Genomic DNA, 19,480 nt, shown 5'->3' with positions numbered 1-19,480 from the left:
ATCACAGTGCCATCCGTTTTGTCACTAAAGCACCTTATACCACCCACCACTGCGACTTGTATGCTCTAGTCGGCTGGCCCTCACTACATATTCGTCGCCAGACCCACTGGCTCCAGGTCATCTACAAGTCCATGCTAGGTAAAGCTCCGCCTTATCTCAGTTCACTGGTCACGATGGCAACACCCATCCGCAGCACGCGCTCCAGCAGGTGTATCTCACTGATCATCCCTAAAGCCAACACCTCATTTGGCCGCCTTTCGTTCCAGTACTCTGCTGCCTGTGACTGGAACGAACTGCAAAAATCGCTGAAGTTGGAGACTTTTATCTCCCTCACCAACATCAGCTATCTGAGCAGCTAACCGATCGCTGCAGCTGTACATAGTCTATAAATAGCCCATCCATTTTCACCTACCTCATCCCCATACTGCTTTTATACTGTTTTTTTATTTATTTACTTTTCTGCTCTTTTGCACACCAATATCTCTACCTGTACATGACCATCTGATCATTTATCACTCCAGTGTTAATCTGCAAAATTGTATTATTCGCCTACCTCCTCATGCCTTTTGCACACATTGTATATAGACTGCCCATTTTTTTCCTACTGTGTTATTGACTTGTTAATTGTTTACTCCATGTGTAACTCTGTGTTGTCTGTTCACACTGCTATGCTTTATTTTGGCCAGGTCGCAGTTGCAAATGAGAACTTGTTCTCAACTAGCCTACCTGGTTAAATAAAGGTGAAATAAAAAAAATAATAAAAAAAGAACAAATATATATATTTTTTACAATGATGGCCTATCAAAAGGCCTCCGACGGGGGCCTGAGATTAAAAATAAATATAGGACAAAACATGACACACATGACACACATGACAATCTCCACTGGAAAATGACCTATGCATAGTCACTTCGCTCCCAACTACATGTACAGATTCCCTCAACTAGCCTGTACTCCTGTACATTGACTCGGTACCGGTCCCCCTGTATATAGCCTCGTTATTGTTACTTTTTATTTTAGCCTATTTGGTAAATATTTTATTCTTCTTGAACTGCACTGTTGGTTAAGGGCTTGTAAAGAAAGCATTTCACTGTAAAGTCTACACTTGTTGTATTCGGGGCATGTGGCAAATAAAGTTTGATTGGATTTTTGACAACACTACATAAAGAGAGACCTAAGACAGCATAGCAAGGCAGCAACACATGACAACATAGCATGGTATCACCACAACATAACAACAACATGGTATCAACACAATATGGTAGCAGCACAAAACATGGTACAAACATTATTGGGCACAAACAGCACAAAGGGCAAGAAGGTAGAGACAACAATACATCATGCAAAGCAGCCACTGTCAGTAAGTCTCCATGATTGAGTCTTTGAATGAAGAGATTGAGATAAAACTGTCCAGTTTGAGTGTTTGTTACAGCTCGTTCCAGTCGCTAGCTGCAGCGAACTGAAAAGACGAGCGACCCAGGGATGTGTGTGCTTTGGGGACCTTTAACAGAATGTGACTGGCAGAACGGGTGTTGAATGTGGAGGGTGAGGGCTGCAGTAGATATTTCAGATAGGGGGGAGTGAGGCCTAAGAGGGTTTTTATAAATAAGCATCAACCAATGGGTCTTGCGATGGGTATACAGAGATGACCAGTTTACAGAGGAGTATAGAGCACAGTGATGTGTCCTGTAAGGAGCATTGGTGGCAAATCTGATGGCCGAACGGTAAAGAACATCTAGCCGCCCTCAAAGCTCATCACTAAGCTAAGTACTCTGGGACTAAACACCTCCCTCTGCAAATGGATCCTAGACGTCCTGACGGGCCGCTCCCAGGTGGTAAAGGTAGGTAACAACACATCCGCCACGCTGATCCTCAAAACAGGGGCCCCTCAGGGGTGCGCGCTCAGTTCCCTCCTGTACTCCCTGCTCACTCATGACTGCATGGCCAAGCACGACTCCAACACCATCATTAAGTTTGCTGATGACACAACAGTGGTAGGCCTGATCACCGACAATGATGAGACCGCCTATAGGGAGGAGGTCAGAGACCTGACCGTGTGATGCAAAGACAACAACCTCTCCCTCAACGTGATCATGACAAAGGAGATGATCGTGGACTACAGGAAAAGAAGGACCGAGCACGCCCCCATTCTTATCGACGGGGCTGTCATGGAGCAGGTTGAGAGCTTCAAGTACCTTGATGTCCACATCACCAACAAACTAACATGGTCCAAGCACACCAAGACAGTCATGAAGAGGGCATGACAAAACCTATTCCCCCTCAGGAGACTGAAAAGACTTGGCATTGTCCTCAGATCCTCAAAAGTTTCTACAGCTGCACCATCGAGAGCATCCTGTCTGGTTGCATCACTGCCTGGTATGGCAACTGCTTGGCCTCCGAGGGTAGTGCATACGGCCCGGTACATCACCGGGGCCAAGCTTCCTGCCATCCAGGACCTCTATACCATGCGGTGTCAGAGGAAGGCCCTAAAAACTGCCCGCCCCCAAGCTGCTGCTACTCTCTGTTATTATCTATGCATTGCCACTTTTAAAAAACCTACCTGCATGTACATAATTACCTCAATTGCCTCCACCGTTGCCCCCAAACATTGACACATTGACTCTGTACTGGTACCCCCTGTATATACAGTTGACGTCGGGAGTTTACATACACTTAAGTTGGAGTCATGAAAACTAGATTTCTAACCACTCCACAAATTTCTTGTTAACAAGTTTTGTGCATGACACAAGTCATTTTTCCAACAATTGTTTACAGACAGATTAATTCACTTATAATTCACTGTATCACAATTCCAGTGGGTCAGAAGTTTACATACACTAAGTTGACTGTGCCTTTAAACAGCTTGGAAAATTCCTGAAAATTATGTCATGTCTTTAGAAGCTTCTGATAGGCTAATTGACATAATTTGAGTCAATTGGAGGTGTACCTGTGGATGTATTTCAATGCCTACCTTCAAACTCAGTGCCTCTTTGCTTGACATCATGGGAAAATCAAAAGAAATCAGCCAAGCCTTCCAAAAAATAATTGTAGACCTCCACAAGTCTGGTTCATCCTTGGGAGCAATTTCCAAATGCCTGTACAAACAACGGTTTGCAACTGCACATGGGGACAAATATTGTACTTGTTGGAGAAATGTCCCCTGGTCTGATGAAACAAAAATAGACCTGTTTTGCCATAATGACCATCATTATGTTTGGAGGATAAAAGGGGATGCTTGCAAGCCAAAGAATACCATCCCAACCGTGAAGCATGGGGGTGGTAGCATCATGTTGTGGGGGTGCTTTGCTGAAGGAGGGACTGGTGCACTTCACAAAATAGATGGCATCATGAGGAAGGAAAATGATGTGGATATATTGAAGCAACACCTCAAGACATCAGTCAGGAAGTTAAAGCTTGGTCGCAAATGGGTCTTCCAAATGAACAATGACCCCAAGCACACTTCCAAAGTTGTGGCAAAATGGCTTAAGGACAACACAGTCAAGGCATTGGAGTGGCCATCACAAAGCCCTGACCTCAATCCTATAGAACATTTGTGGGCAGAACTGAAAAAGTGTGTGCGAGCAAGGAGGTCTACAAACCTGACTCAGTTACACCAGCTCTGTCAGGAGAAATGGGCCAAAATTCACCCAACTTATTGTGGGAAGCTTATGGAAGGCTACCCGAAACATTTGACCGAAGTTGAACAATTTAAAGGCAATGCTACAAATTGAGTGTATGTCAACTTGTGGTCCTTCTGTAGCTCAGTTGGTAGAGCATGACGCTTGTAACGCCAGGGTAGTGGGTTCAATCCCCGGGACCACCCATACGTAGAATGTATGCACACATGACTGTAAGTTGCTTTGGATAAAAGCGTCTGCTAAATAGCATATTATTATTATTTATTATTCAACTTCTGACCCACCGGAAATGTGATGAAATAAATAAAAGCTGAAATAAATCATTCTCTCTACTATTATTCTGACATTTCACATTCTTAAAATAAAGTGGTGATCCTAATTGACCTAAAACAGGGAATTTTTACTAGGATTAAATGTCAGGAATTGTGAAACTGAGTTTAGATGTATTTGGCTAAGGTGTATGTAAACTTCCGACTTCAACTGTTGCCCCGCTATTGTTATTTACTGCTGCTCTTTTAATTATTTGTTTTTCTTATCTCTTACCTTTTTTGTTGATATTTTCTTGAAACTGCATAGTTGCTTAAGGGCTGATATGTTAGCATTTCACTGTAAGGTCTACTACACCTGTTGTATTCGGCGCATGTGAAAAATACAATTTGATTTGATTTTAATTCCCAACGGCTCCTGAAGGTTCGATCTGCTGATCCTATTGACATAACTGTAGCTCTCTCAGACCAGGTAAATAATCCAAGGCTATTAGCACTGGGCTGTAGTTGAGTCAGTTTGTGTGTTTTGATAGGAGGCCAAAAAAAGGACACTCCACAGCTTGCCAGTGTCGGCGTGTAAGTTCCACAAACTTAACATGGCGGTGTTCTTCTTAGCAATCTCACTGTAATAAAGACCTCCTCCATTCCTGTCATTATTGAAAGAGATTGCAATATCTCAAAATAGGTCTACTTGATGTTAGATCCCTCACTTCCAATGCAGTTATAGTCAATTAACTAATCACTGATCATAATCTTGATGTGATTGGCCTGACTGAAACATGGCTTAAACCTGATGAATTTACTGTGTTAAATGAGAAATCTCCTCCTGGTTACACTAGTGACCATATCCCCGGAGCAGAGGCGGAGGTGTTGCTAACATTTATGATAGCAAATTTCAATTTACACAAAAAAAAATGACTGCGTTTTCATCTTTTGAGCTTCTAGTCATGAAATCTATGCAGATCTATCTTCCGGCACAGCCAGAAGAGGACTGTCCTCCCCTCATAGCCTGGTTTCTCTAGGTTTCTTCCTAGGTTCTGGCCTTTCTAGGGAGTTTTTCCTAGCCACCATGCTTCTACACCTGCATTGCTTGCTGTTTGGGGTTTTAGGCTGAGTTTCTGTACAGCACTTTGTGACATCAGCTCATGTAAGAAGGGCTTTATAAATACATTTTATTGATTGATTGACAAAGCAGTCTGGTCACAAGCTAAAAGCATAGTTTTCCTTTTTAGAGAGGACATGTCAAGGCTACGCAGCAAAGCTATATTGCAACATCTGTCTAAATTCACCTCTGGAATATTGAAACATGTTTCTCCTGCTCAGGAGAGGAACCAGAAGCTTTCTGAGTTTGACCAGAAGATGGCAGAGCTCAACCAGATTGCTAGGGTCCCCTGGGACATGGTGTAGCTGTGGCAAAGTCTGGGGATGATGGACAGCGATGATCAGGACTCTCCAGCATGGAGTCGCAACAACAACCAAAGTGAAAGCCTTGCAGATGGAGACAGAAAGGGGCATACCATGTCAGTTGTTCAACTGAATGCATTCAACTGAAATGTGTCTTCCAAGTCTTTCAGACAGAGATGCAGCACAACCTGGTCTCAGGGGTAAACATAGCATTGTAAATGTAAATCTGGTATACTCAAATGAGTATGATATGTTACATTTCGTATGGTATGTATTCATTTCTGTATGTCCATCATCCATTTCATATGATATGTTACAAAGTACAATTTGCATGATATGTTCCAAATTGCAATTCATACAATTTGTTACGAATTTGCAAAGTGTATGATATGTTACGAATTTCAGTTTGTTGTGGTTAATGTTAGCTAAATGGCTAATGCCAGCTAGGCTAGTGTTTATGGTTAGGGGTTAAGGTTAGGGGAAGGGTTAACTAACATGCTAAGTAGTTGCTAATTTGCGAGATGAGATTTGAACACGCAACCTTTGGGTTGCTAGATGTTCGCTTCATACGTCCGTCTATCCACCCCGACCAACAACCCTACATTCATTTTTGCATTCAGTAACCTTCTGTCTTATGTAACCATATCATACTAATTTGAGTGTCCCGGATTTACATTTCATGTGTTACGTCTAGTCTGAGACCAGGCTGTGAAGAAATACATGGCGGAGGTGTAGGATGGTGTGATCGTGATTCAGGAGGAGAGCCAAAGGGAGAACAATGTATTCTGTTATATCCAGTATCTGTAAATGGAAGGGGACTGTGGAATGGCCACTGCAGAAGAGGCAGGAGGACATGTGTGAGAGAGTGAACACTATTCAGGAAGAGGGAGGAGGACTGATATGCAGGGGCCTATTGGCCATCTGGCAGTTCTAGCAAATGCCAGATGGGCTGGAATGTTTTTTTGTTGGGTGGGCTGGGGTCACACAAACTCACATGCAAAGTCTAACACGGCAGCAGCAAAGAGACCTGCTCCTAGACAGCCAAGATCATGGATCGTAAAAAACAGAAAGGGTGTCTGTAAACGTAAAAAGAGCATATTCTACATTGTCACCTCATTCAAAAGGTCCTGTTTTTTAGACGACTAAAACCATGATTTGGTCAAACATGATGCCTGTAATGAAAGTATCAGCCCCTGTGCCTTTGCCCTCGATGGGGCCTGCTGCTGTGATGAGTGAGCCAGTCCTATCTCCCCCATGCGCTTGAGAGAAATACGTTCTGATCGTATAACATTTTACAACCAAGATATTTGATATGGCTTTGTGATATGGAGCAACATGTTAAATGTGCCCTGGCCATTGCCAGGGTATAGGCCTAAAGATCTCATGGGTAGTAGCCTACAACTGCAATATTCAATTTACTGTTGGATGAATACATGGCTACTAGCAGTGGCATATTTAGTTAGAGATCTACAAAGTTTGTGTTTTGAGTTTCCACTTCCTCAGGTGTTGAACCCCAAATTAATTAGCCTATGATATTAGTTAGTGCACATAAAGATGTATGTAACTCATCTCTATTGAAAAAAAAGTTGGTATTGGTGGTTCCCGGAGTGATATGGGATGGTGTGGATAAACTGCCAGTGCTGAATTCTTGTCCCAGTCAGCCTCTGATGATGTGATCTGGGAGGAGCTGAAGACTCTAAGAGGCATATTGGAGGAGGTAAGGCCAGACCATCACCCCTAATGTAATCTTTAACCAGCTTTGGCCTCTGGCCTCTTTCCGAACAGTCTTTTCGTCCATCCGTCCATCTATCTGTCTCCACGCAGAGAGGCGTGGTGAAGCAGTGGTCAGCATCCATCATCCCCCGTCTCACCAACTCTGCCGATCCTTCCTCACGGCAGAGCTGGTATTTTCCACACAGGCCCGACCAGACCACCAACACCCAGCCAGAGCCTGCACCAAGCCCCCCGCATGCCCCACTGTCCCCCTTGCCACATGCATCTGCACCTCCCCCTGGACAGACAGCTCTCCCCTGCTATGGACACCCCCAAGCCCTCATTGCCCTCCTCCAGTACCACACACACACCAAGCCCCTCCCGCTGTTTTCACCAATGGCTGGTCCTGCTCTGGACCTCTTTAGCAAATGACAGGAGTGGAATGTAATAGCCTAGTTACCATCTCAGGGTGAGGGGAGAAGGAAGGAATACCTAAAAGAATGTGCGAAAAAGAGGAGACCTCCTGAGAGTGATCGTGATGAGGAGAAGTGAGGAACTGCCAACCCACAGGAGGATAGACTGTTAAACAAAGACAACTCATAGAACAGGAGTTAAAGAACAAATAGCAGATCCTCAAGAAATTGCAGCAGGATGGCAAAAGCAGAACAGGAGGCAGAGGAGAAAAGGCAAAAGAAAGAACTGGAGATAACAGAAAAGGAGGAGAAAAAGCATTGGGAGCTACAGAGAATTAACAATAGAGTTTCAGAAAATGGAAGAGAATGAAAGGACAGAGGGGGAAAGGGAAAAATAAGCAGGAGAAGAGGGAGAAAAAGATATGCAAAATGCAAAAAAATAGAGCTGAGGATGAGAAGGCGACAATTAAAAGAAAATGAGCATGATTGTAACGGCTTTCTTCCGTTGAAGGAGAGGAGGACCAAAATGCAGCGTGGTTAGTGTTCAACATGTTTAATATAGACGATAACCGAGAACACTAAAAAATACAAAACAACAAATGTGAAAACCAAAACAGTCCTATCTGGTGCAATGACACAAAGACAGAAGACAATCACCCACAAAATACCCAAAGAACATGGCTGCCTAAATATGGTTCCCAATCAGAGACAACGACAGACAGCTGCCTCTAATTGAGAACCAATCTAGGCAACCATAGACATACAAAACTACCTAGAACGGAAAAACTCATAAATCCCCCATGTCACACCCTGACCTAACCAAAATAATAACGAAAACAAAGATAACTAAGGCCAGAGACAAAAATGGCAAAGAAGAGTGAGGAGATGAGAAAATTAGAATGAGAGTTAGAGATGCATAGAATGTCTTACAGGGGAAGGCCATGAAATAAGACTCACCCTTTGACAACCTCTATTTCCAGCTTTTCCTCACAAATCAGATATGAATGTTTCATATTCATCATCATTTCTAAAATCCCTTTTGATATCAACCCTTCCTCAATTAATTCCTCTAATTAGCATCCTGATCCTCAATAAATGGTCAGTCATTCAGTCCCTGTGCTTTAACTGATGTACCACTGTGAGAGGTGACTGCAACAAACCAACAGCATCCATCAATACTAGGCACTAAGAGACAGTTCTGGAAGTTAATGCAGTTCATGTTAATGCAAAAAAATGTGATGCAGTTAGTTAGGAGTGAAAATAAAAATGACCAAACAAATACATTGTATTACACCTGTAATCACTTTGGATATGCATGATAATTCTCAAAGAAAATCTGCTATGTTGTAAAAACTAGTTCATTTAATATAGTGATGAACAACTCTCAATGTAATGAATATGAACAAACCAACACTGAAACCATCTAAAAAGGATCTAAAACGCATCAGTACAACTTCCACAGGGAGGCAGCAGAAACCAGCTGATAACAGACCCACCGCACTGCACAGACGTCAGTTCAACGTCTATTTTTGATTTACATTTGGTTGAGTTGTCAACTAACATGAAGTCAATGTGAAATCAACATAAAATGTCATCATGTCAATTGGATTTAAGTTAAAAGTTGGGTGAAAAAGAGACAGAATTTCCTTACGTTGATCACTTTTTGCAAATCCAATCAGTTCTCCACGTTGATTGAACGACATCGCTTAGCTTTTTTGAAGTTGAAATGATGTCGAAACATTACACCTACAGTATGAATACGGTCCAAGGAATTTGGTAGAAGAATTCTTCCATTTCCTCTGCAGATCTATGCACCGTTGGTAAATGGCCAACCTGTATCACTGAATATACAACATCATCCAATGTATGTCCTGCATGTATAAGTCTTGGTAGTGATGTGTCAAAACAATCCTGGAAAATATCAGATTGATCCTTTATCGAAAAATCATCTGCAACATCTCACTGGTAGAACATCTTGGCTGTGGTTTTATCAGTGCAGCCATGTAGAGAATCATATTTCATTGGTTTCGATGGGTTCCTCTGTTATTAAGGATTCAGTGTCCATTTGACCTTCAATTAAAATGAGTTGGCACACACATGTAAAAAGTGTTACTAAAATATTACGAGTGGGTGCTTTGGGAAATATTCAGATTATTTTGTAAACATGGTTGCTCCTTGTGTATTGTAGAAGCCAGACAATTTTGTTAAAATACATTCCTCCCCACTGGGTAAGAACTGGTTGAATCAACGTTGTTTCCACGTCATTTCAACAACATCAAAAATGTATGAGATGATATTGAATCAACGTGGAAAACTGATTGGATTTGCTAAAAGTTATCAATGTAAGGGAATTTCATGTTTTTTCCCACCCAACTTTTAACCTAAATCCAACGACTTGGTGACATTTTCTGTTGAATTCAAGTTAGTAAATCACCATGTCTGTGCCCAGTGGGTCTTGTTGATTAAAACTACATTATGCAAAATACCATCAAGCAGAATGACCTTGATCTACACTGATATGCTTGGCCACTCTCTACATCTAAAACAAACATGTTTACAGTGTGATTACAGGTTTTAGGCAATGTAAAGTAAATGTGAAAATCAAGATGTCTATATCGCTGGAGATAGCAACCCAACTCAGTTAGGGTGCTTACTAATAGAGCAATATCTTTATAGTACAGCAAGCCTATCTATCTATCTATCTATCTATCTATCTATCTATCTATCTATCTATCTATCTATCTATCTATCTATCTATCTATCTATCTATCTATCAATCTATCTATCGTATCAGTATCTATTAGACTGATTTGTAAGCCAAAGGCCTTGTGTCTTGTCCAGAAAGGAGAAAATGAACTGAAGGAGGGATGCAAGTTCAGATGCATTGTTCTTCTATCTCTTCTTCTCCTTCATCCCTCCATCCTTGGCATAGTGCCTGTTGAGCTCAGCAATGTTATGATCTGTGGCCCCAAACCGATGCATCTGAAAGGAAGAAGGAAACAGACACACATGAAAATCTCATACCAGACATTCCCAGTAGCAAGCCAAGAGTGTTAGCTAGCTGTTATGGAACCCCCAGTTGGCACAACCACAACCACACATTTTTGGTGTGGTTACTTTGGGGTCAGACAGTTGTTTCCCAAAAATGATCAGAAGTTTTGGTGACACACTATAAGTGGATCATTGTTGAAATGTAGGCAAAAAATAGCCTATTGCTCCTCTTCAGATTAAAAATGCTATTCAAAACTCATCCTTATCCAAACAGAGAGATGGCTTGGGTGCATTTAAAAGTGCAAATTCTAGGATCCAATTAGAAATGCCCGAAAAAATTCCATGCCCGCTCCAATCGACCAACTCAACAACTGAAAGTAACTGACCCCAACCAGCAGTGCTGAAAGGGTTCACTTCCTTATTCAAAATGGCAGCATGCTGTCCTCTCACCTGAATGAAACTGGGCCATGCAGCAGAGGCCCTCCCCGCGTGCCGTCCGGTAGACGGGTGACACACACACTCGGGTGGCAGGGGGCAGGTGTGTGAGGCGCGTGGACAGTGAGTTGGAAGGCAAGTAGAGGGAGGAGCGCGGGACGGCGGTAGAGCCGTGGATGCCCTGACCCTCCCAGGTGAGCCAGTAGCCCCTGAGGCCGTCCACGCTGGCTTTCCAGTCCACCTGCACAGAGTCACTGCCCACCGTGGTCAGCTGCAGGTCTGCAAGAGCCGGTCTCACTGAGAAGGGAGGGAGGGGGGAAATAAGGCCTATGTGCTGCATTTATACAGTTCTATGTGAAGTATAATAGTCAATTTTGCATTTCCCCCTTTTAATACTTCAGTTTAAGCTTTAAGGCTAATACCATTCATACCGAAGAATATATCCTCAATGCTCAATGCTCCTTACCCTCCTCAGTGCACACTTTGACAGACATGGCCCTCTCCCGGCCGGAGGTGTGCCGTGCGCTCACGGTGACCAGGTACTGGGTGTCTGGCTGGAGGTTAGTCAGCAGGGTGGAGTTCTGCCCTTGGCCCACAGTAGTCATGTGGAGCTTCCCCCCTGGCAGGGCCATGTACTCCACCTGGAAGCTCTGGACAGACTCCGGCTGCAGAGGACCCCAGCTCACCCTCACACCGTTGGCCCCAGAGTCAGATACCGTCACCACAGTCGGGCTCAACACCTCTGAGGAGACAAAGTGATACAGTTGAAGTCAGAAGTTTATATACACCTTAGCCAAATACATTTAAACTCAGTTTCTAAATTCCTGACATTTAATCCTAGTAAAGATTCCCTGTCTTAGGTCAGTTAGGATCACCACTTTATTTTCATCATGTGAAATGTCAGAATAATAGTAGTGATTTATTTCAGCATTTATTTCTTTCATCACATTCCCAGTGGGTCAGAAGTTGACATACACTCAATTAGTATTTGGTAGCATTGCCTTTAAATCGTTTAACCTCAGTCAAATGTTTTGGGTAGCCTTCCACAAGCTTCCCACAATAAGTTGGGTGAATTTTTGCCCATTCCTCCTGACAGAGCTGGTGTAACTGAGTCGGGTTTGTAGGCCTCCTTGCTTGCACACGCTTTTTCAGTTCTGCCCAAACATTTTCTATAGGATTGAGGTCAGGGCTTTGTGATGGCCACTCCAATACCTTGACTCTGTTGTCCTTGAGCCATTTTGCCACAACTTTGGAAGTGTGCTTTGGGTTATTGTCCATTTGGAAGACCCATTTGAGACCAAGCTTTAAATTCCTGACTGATGTCTTGAAGTGTTGATTCAATATATCCACATAATTTTCCTTCCTCTGATGCCATCTATTTTGTGAAGTGCACCAGTCCCTCCTGCAGCAAAGCTCCCCCACAACAGGATGATGCAACCCCCGTGCTTCACGGTTGGGATGGTGATCTTCAGCTTGCAAGTACGATCTTTGTCTCCATGTGCAGTTGCAAATCGTAGTCTGGCTTTTTTTATGGTGGCTTTGGAGCAGTGGCTTCTTCCTTGCTGAGCAGCCTTTCTGGTTGTCGATATAGGACTCGTTTTACTGTGGATATAGATACTTTTGTACCCGTTTCCTACAGCATCTTCACAAGGTCCTTTGCTCTTGTTCTGGAATTGATTTGCACTTTTCGCACCAAAGTACATTCATCTCGAGGAGACAGAATGTGTTTGCTTCCTGAGCGGTATGACAGCTGCATGGTCCCATAGTGTTTATATTAGCGTATCATTGTTTGAACAGATGAACGTGGTACCTTCAGGCGTTTGGAAATTGCTCTCAGGATGAATCAGACTTGTGGAGGTCTACAATTATTTTTCTGAGTTCTTGGCTGATTCCATTTGATTTGCTCATGATGTCAAGCAAAGAGGCACTGAGTTTGAAGGTAGGCCTTGAAATACATCCACAGGTACACCTCCAATTTACTCAATTAGTCTATCAGAAGCTTCTAAAGCCATGACATAATTTTCTGGAATTTTCCAAGTTGTTTAAAGGCAGTCAACTTAGTGTGTGTAAACTTGTGATACAGTGAATTATAAGTTAAATAATCTGTCTGTAAACAATTGTTGGAAAAATTAATTGTGTCACGCACAAAGTAGATGTCCTAACTGACTTGCCAAAACTATAGTTTGTTGACAAGAATTTTGTGGAGTGTTTGAAAAACGAGTTTTAATGACTCCAACCTTAGTGTATGTAAACTTCCGACTTCAACTGTATGTAATAATAAAATATATATAATATGATGATTTACCAGGTGATTTTATTCTAAAGTGGAAGTGAAAGCTGGAATCCTTAACGGGGGAACTGCAACATCCGTTTCTGATATTACAACAAAGAAGATACTTCAAACAACCAACACAGTTTTTTCCCATCTGACATCATTGCAAGTGCGATAGAACAGCAGCACATGTACTAATTTTACAACGAGGCACAATCTTCCCTAGCTCTACCTTGTCAACAAAACAAAAAGAATAACAACGGCCGTGCATTGGACAGTGGTGCTGTTTCCCCTACTGCGGATTCCATCTTCAAGAATTTTCGATATACAGTGTGATGCCCATGCTGGACACAACCCTAAAGACATCACACTCCAAGTCAACATTGTTAATTGTAACAATGTAAATGTCCAATGTAAACGTGCCACCTCCTCTTACCTGGCTTAGTGGTGAAGGTGACAGAGAGGGGGTTGAGCACCTGTAGGTTGGACTTGGGAGTCAGTGTGGCCATGTATGTGGTGTCTGGTTTCAGGTCCATCAGCCTTGCCATGCTGGAGTCCCCTGGCTGGGTCAGTCGTTGGTAATGACTACCACTGGTACTGGGGCTGGTCCCAGGCCCCCTTGCTTCTCTTTCGCTCACTCCTAGACTGGGAGCCGGTCCAAACCGGATCTCATAGTAACCGGTCAAACCGGCCAGAACCGGTCGCCACTGCAGCATGGCGCTGTCTGTGGACACGTCTCGCACCTGGAGCCGTTCAGCCCGGAGAATCTCTGTTAGAGAAGAAACAGACTGAGACCGAAGGACTGAACCACTGGTGCAATATACACCTCCAGTGGAGACTGGTTTCACTTTAAATCACTTTAAATCGGAGGATGTGCTCATTGTAATGGCTGGAATGGAATTAATGGACATTTATATTGAAACGATGGCGGTACCATACCATATTAACACAGTGTGCAGATTCCCTTCTCTCACTGGCAAACATTCATACTTGGATAACCAGAACAGGATGGCAAAAAAGAGAGGGAGGAAAGGGATGAGTTGTGGAGGACACGCCAGTAAGAGAGGAGCTCAGACAGACAAACTGTGGGTTCTCCAATGCATTCACAACTTGTACCATAAAAACCCTCGAAATAGACAAACTAGTTCTGGAGGATACCACTGTAACAAATAGCAAACCAGTATTCAGGTTTCAGTATCAGCGGAAAGGAACCTCGGGCACTCGCTAAAGGGACCCTGGATTCTCCTTCTGTGTCGTAAACAAACTGTATTTACACTCTGCGTCCGGCCATCACTATGCATCATGTCTTAGAGCTACATATGTTTACTGGAAGTGCCTGTGTGTCGATATGACTGTTACCCTATCTGACCAGAAAAATACCGTCTTGTCTATATATATATATCTGTCTGGCACCGTAGGGGGGCACGGTAGAGGGGGCTGGGTTGAATAATGTCTTTATTAATAGTCCCCCCTCTCTCATTACAGTCTAAAACACACGGTCTCTTCTTCCCTCTATGTCCCACTGTCTCTAGGAGTGGGTATGTGATAAAGGAGTGGCACAGAGACATGGATTTGTAAAGCAGCACAGTTTATAGTAGAGCTCAAAAGAAGGTGTCAGGTCCATGTTAGTTGCAGTCAATTGTGGAATCAAAATGGACACACACACACAGAACCCCACACGCACTCACCAATAATGGCATCCCTCAGGTCCTCAGTGATGATACTCATATCGTCGATGTCCACAAAGTACAGGTGTGACTCCACAGGAGGGGTGACCACCTGCCGCAGCACCTGGTAGTTCCCGTGGCCCGTGGAGATAACCAGAACGGCCACGCCCTCCTCTCTCAGCTTCTCCATTGGTCCAATCACATCACCCGGCTTCACCCCATCCGTCAGCCACACTAGAACTCTGGGGAGTTCTTCCCTGGCCCCCGCACCACCCCCGGGCTTCAGCACCCAGTCCTTGGCCATCCTGAGGGCCTCCTCTGTGTTGGTGTCGCCCCTCAGAGGCTTGGTGTTCCCCAGCGCCCCCTGTAGGCCAGTTTGGCTATTGTGGCTGTCAAAACCAAACTCAAGGCGGGGTTGGGTGCCCACCTGCAGAAGGCTCACCCTCACCTGGTCCTCACCCAATGAGAATGGAAGGAGGAGCTCGGACAAAAAGCCCAGCATGCGGGAGTAGTCATAGGATGAGACGCTGCCCGAGGAGTCCAATAGGAAGAGGACGTCACCCTCACAGCAGTTCAACACTAAGAGGAGAGGAAAGGTTACAGGTGATGGACACACATTCAGTAGATTTTTACAGCTATACGAGAATATAGATACATACAGTGGGGCAAAAAAGTATTTAGTCAGCCACCAATTGTGCAAGTTGTCCCACTTAAAAAGACGAGAGAGGCCTGTAATTTTCATCATAGGTATACTTCAACTATGACAGACAAAATGAGAAAAAAAATCCAGAAAATCACATTGTAGGATTTTTAATGAATTTATTTGCAAATTATGGTGGAAAACTTTTGTTATTGACCAAATACTTATTTTCCACCATAATTTGCAAATAAATTCATAAAAAATCCTACAATGTGATTTTCTGGATTTTTTTTCTCATTTTGTCTGTCATAGTTGAAGTGTACCTATGATGATAACTACAGGCCTCTCATCTTTTTAAGTGGGAGAACTTGCACAATTGGTGGCTGACTAAATATTTTTTTGCCCCACTGTATGTATAGGCTACGGCTACAGATTATCATGCTAATAATATGTGAAAATGAATGAGAATATGCTCCAAGAGATTAAATGTAGCAATATTTACACCTTCTCAGTCTGTCTCTTCCCCCACTTCATGGTGGGTGAATTTCTATAAGCATAGTGCTTATAATAAGTGTGTGAGATACACAACAATTAGTGTATGTGGGAAACATAGTGGTATAGTTAGTTAACCTACAAACTTCCCATAGAGAAGTGGCAAACTCATAGCCACACATATTTACGGGGATATGTACAGTACAATCCTAGAGCAAACTGAGACGGTGTGGAGCATCTGTGGAAAAACCCACTACCACTTCCAACTTTCTCTCTATTTTCTCTCTCCCTCTGATTCCTTCTCCCTCCCTTAACCTTTTCCAGTGGTCCCCTCCCTGTTCAGTGTGAGTGTGCATGCATGCAAGTGTGTGCACACCCACACAGAGAAATGAGTGGAGGAGTGAGAACCAAGTAATTACAGAAATTAGACCAGATCAAAACAAACAAAAAATATGGATGAAGTGAGATAGATCAGAGTAGGACTGGGCGGATGAAGGATGGATGAAATATGCTGTCACAACATTTAGGAAGACTAGGCCAAATATTCCAGATTTGCCAATTTTCCATATTTCGTAACAGTAGCACGAAACATGGCTTCTCATTTAAGGGAGAGGGGGTTAGGGGGAGAGAGGGGAGAGGGGGTGAACAGTAGGAGCTATTGGTGGTATAAGGGGGGGTTGGAGGTGGAGAGAGAGAGAGAGGGAGAGAGAGGATAAGGGGGAGGTGTGTTTTTGCAGTTCCATTTGAGAGAAGAGGAAGAATGTGCAGTAGTAGCATATGTGCTCAGAGCAGAAAGAGTGAGGGAGAGAGAAAGAAAGAAAGAAAGAAAGAAAGAAAGAAAGAAAGAAAGAAAGAAAGAAAGAAAGAAAGAAAGAAAGAAAGAAAGAAAGAAAGAAAGAAAGAGAAAGCGAGAGCGAAACATGCTAAGTTAGTTGTCCAGCTATGAGTACTTTTGAAATGCACTATTTTCTTTGGGTCCTTAAAAGTGAATTTCTTCAGGCTTTAATTTGACGCTCGATCTGTGGTGGTTGTACTGACAAGTGTGTAGTGTTGAAGGACGAATTGCAGTGAGTGTGAAAACACTGCCTTTCTCTCTTTCACTCTCTTGCTTCCTAAAGAATTCGCTACATCTGTCTTCTTGTTTGGACTTTGTACTCCTCCAGCTGCCTTAGTGGCCTCCAGGTTAAAGCGCCTGTAAACTGTATTTACAGTATATATGTCTCTCTCTGCTCATGCCTATTGATTGTAAACCAAATATTTGCTTTGTACAGTATTAGCTTTTTCGCAGTATTAGATTTGCAGTCCACCATAATGGTTACACTGAATGTAAATTATGAAACCCCATAACCTTGATGAGCATGGGAGTGACTGACCATAACCCTTTAGACCTGTTTCACACATGCATGGAAGCTCACACACACACAGGTGTGTACTTCAGATTGACAGCCCAGATGTGATAGAAAAGGCCTCATCCGCAGTTCTTCTTGATTCTAAAACATGATGTGGTTATATCACCAAGCTGTATCACAACAGGCAGTGATTGGGAGTCCCATGGGACGGCGCACAATTGGCCCAGCGTTGTCTGGGTTTGGCCGGGGTAGGCTGTCATTGTAAATAACAATTTGTTCTTAACTGACTTATCTAGTTAAATAAAGGTTAAATAAATAAAAATGAAAAAACATCAGTAGGCTATATGTAGGATCAAAATACACCACAGGAGATTAAACCTGAATAAATTGTGCTTCTCAGCCAGTCCTTAGTATTAAAAGCATTTCTATGTTTGAGTGTGATGCATAGAAAGTAATTAGGCTCTTAGTCAAAACATGTCTTGTCTATAAATGGAAGAGGGTGTGAGAAGTGTAATGTTCTGTACATTATACCTTTACCCTGAGTCATAAAAACAGACCACTGACAGATTGAATTGACTCACCACCAAGTTTAGTTTTCACCACTATGGTTATGAGCTCTAGCTAACACAAGCATGGTTGTAACAAGCGTTCAGTAATTATTATGGTGTTATAATCAATTAGATGTTTTAATTTACATCACCATAAATCATATGCATAAATACATTTAACATAGCGTTAAACGTCTCATTAAAATCCAGGAACAAGTATCAAAATAGAATTTCCTCAATTTTGACAGTAACCTATGAACAGTAGTCTATGATAAAATTATTGTGCCAATCTAATAACACCACTTGGAGATACTCTGACTGCACCTCTCCTCCCTAGTCTGTCAGTCATGTAGAACTAGGCTATAACATCCACCCACCACCAGAACACCGACAATCACCTGCAAAACTCACCTGCTTCTGGTGCGGAGTTTTGACCACTGGACGACCACAGGAACACGTAAACCAGCATGCAAGTAAATAAACACCGACCCTTCATTGCAATTGTGATCAGTTCCAGTATACAGAATATTATGACGATATCGAAAGGGCTTCCTCCAAAAAAGTGTCCATTGCCTGGACCGTCGCTCCAAGTGAAATGGTAATCAGGCTTACATTCGAGCTTCTAATAGGCTATAAAAAGATTGGAACTTCACATATCCTCACTTTCACTCAGACTTTTCCAGTTTTGTTTCTGTTTTTCCGGAACATTTTATTCTCGTAATATTTCCCCAGGAAATTGGTTGCTCGGGTATCCTCCGTGAGTTTGTGAGGTAAAAGGCGCTTTGAGCGAACTAGGGCGTGAGTGTTCAAGTCGGTTCTTCGCCCTGACTCCAGTCCCGTGTCCAGGTCCTCCCCTTCCAGTGTTCAATCGTCTTTATTTCCAGTCTTTCAAGAGACTTCGAATAGCAAGAAGCTCAAGAGAGCTCTCGCCAAACGTCATTGCTCTGGAAAGGTGCCCATTTTCTCATAAAGGTTATATTTACATTTTATGGCGAGTAGTCAATCATGCAAAAAAGTGAAGAGTCTTGAAAATTTGAAACATAAAGAAGAATTGTAACTTTAAGCTTTGAAATTAGCCAACGGTATAATTGTCTGGATTCTGTACACTTATCCTATTAGAAGAGTTGTAATTATGGATACTTTTATTACCAGAGGGCCACTGACTTTCAGCACCAAAATCATTTTAATAAGAGTGCCTCCTCAAGATGACAACCCTAATGTAGGCTATATTCTATTTAATGTGTATGTGCATGCTTAGTTAAATATGATACTATAAGATCATGTAAAAAATTCTAAATATAGAATTACAGTATGATGACAAACTGTTCACTGACTGGTGGACAAAAATAATGGGGTCAAGTTCTTGGACTTCAGCATCAGGTTTGCTCAAGTAGTCAAACTAAATTCCATTAAATATTATTTTTAATTGAATTGCATCAGCCTACAGTGCCTCAGGGGAGACTTGGAGAATGTGATATTGGGATGGGGTCTATATGAGAGTGAAAAGCAGGCAGCTTTTGTAGAGAGAGAGAGAGGTGAGGAGGAGTAGGAATAGGGTAGAAGACAAAAGTGGGAATTAAGAGAAGGAACAAGCCACTTGGCAAAAACTAGTTGAATCAACATTGTTTCCACGTCATTTGAACAAAATAACT

At 42.7% G+C, this 19,480-nt stretch overlaps 1 protein-coding gene across 1 annotated transcript; it reads right to left on the bottom strand.

Annotated features, from left to right (window-relative positions):
• Window positions 1-7,971: 7,971 nt before the first annotated feature.
• On the bottom strand, window positions 7,972-18,719 carry LOC124045813 (von Willebrand factor A domain-containing protein 1-like). Its single transcript, XM_046365477.1, has 6 exons — window positions 18,240-18,719; window positions 14,821-15,378; window positions 13,569-13,901; window positions 11,327-11,602; window positions 10,876-11,157; window positions 7,972-10,416 (listed from the first exon to the last, which is right to left on the bottom strand). Exons 1-6 carry the CDS (start codon window positions 18,322-18,324, stop codon window positions 10,388-10,390), a joined length of 1,563 nt encoding a protein of 520 aa, XP_046221433.1. The 5' UTR covers window positions 18,325-18,719; the 3' UTR covers window positions 7,972-10,387.
• Between the last annotated feature and the right edge of the window lie 761 nt (window positions 18,720-19,480).

This window comes from Oncorhynchus gorbuscha, linkage group LG10 (assembly GCF_021184085.1).
Source record: "Oncorhynchus gorbuscha isolate QuinsamMale2020 ecotype Even-year linkage group LG10, OgorEven_v1.0, whole genome shotgun sequence".
NCBI lineage: Eukaryota > Metazoa > Chordata > Actinopteri > Salmoniformes > Salmonidae > Oncorhynchus > Oncorhynchus gorbuscha.
Note: the sequence above shows the minus strand (reverse complement) of the source record. Positions and strands in the feature narration are given on the sequence as shown.

What these genes read in the sequence shown, in the direction of transcription:
- LOC124045813 (XM_046365477.1), bottom strand. Translation starts at nt 18,324, where the DNA reads ATGAAGGGTCGGTGTTTATTTACTTGCATGCTGGTTTACGTGTTCCTG. An exon ending in CCTGAGGGATGCCATTATTG is followed by an intron (nt 13,902 to 14,820) that starts GTGAGTGCGTGT and finishes CTTCTCTAACAG; the next exon opens with AGATTCTCCGGGCTGAACGG. An exon ending in CATGGCCCAGTTTCATTCAG is followed by an intron (nt 10,417 to 10,875) that starts GTGAGAGGACAG and finishes TCTTCCTTTCAG; the next exon opens with ATGCATCGGTTTGGGGCCAC.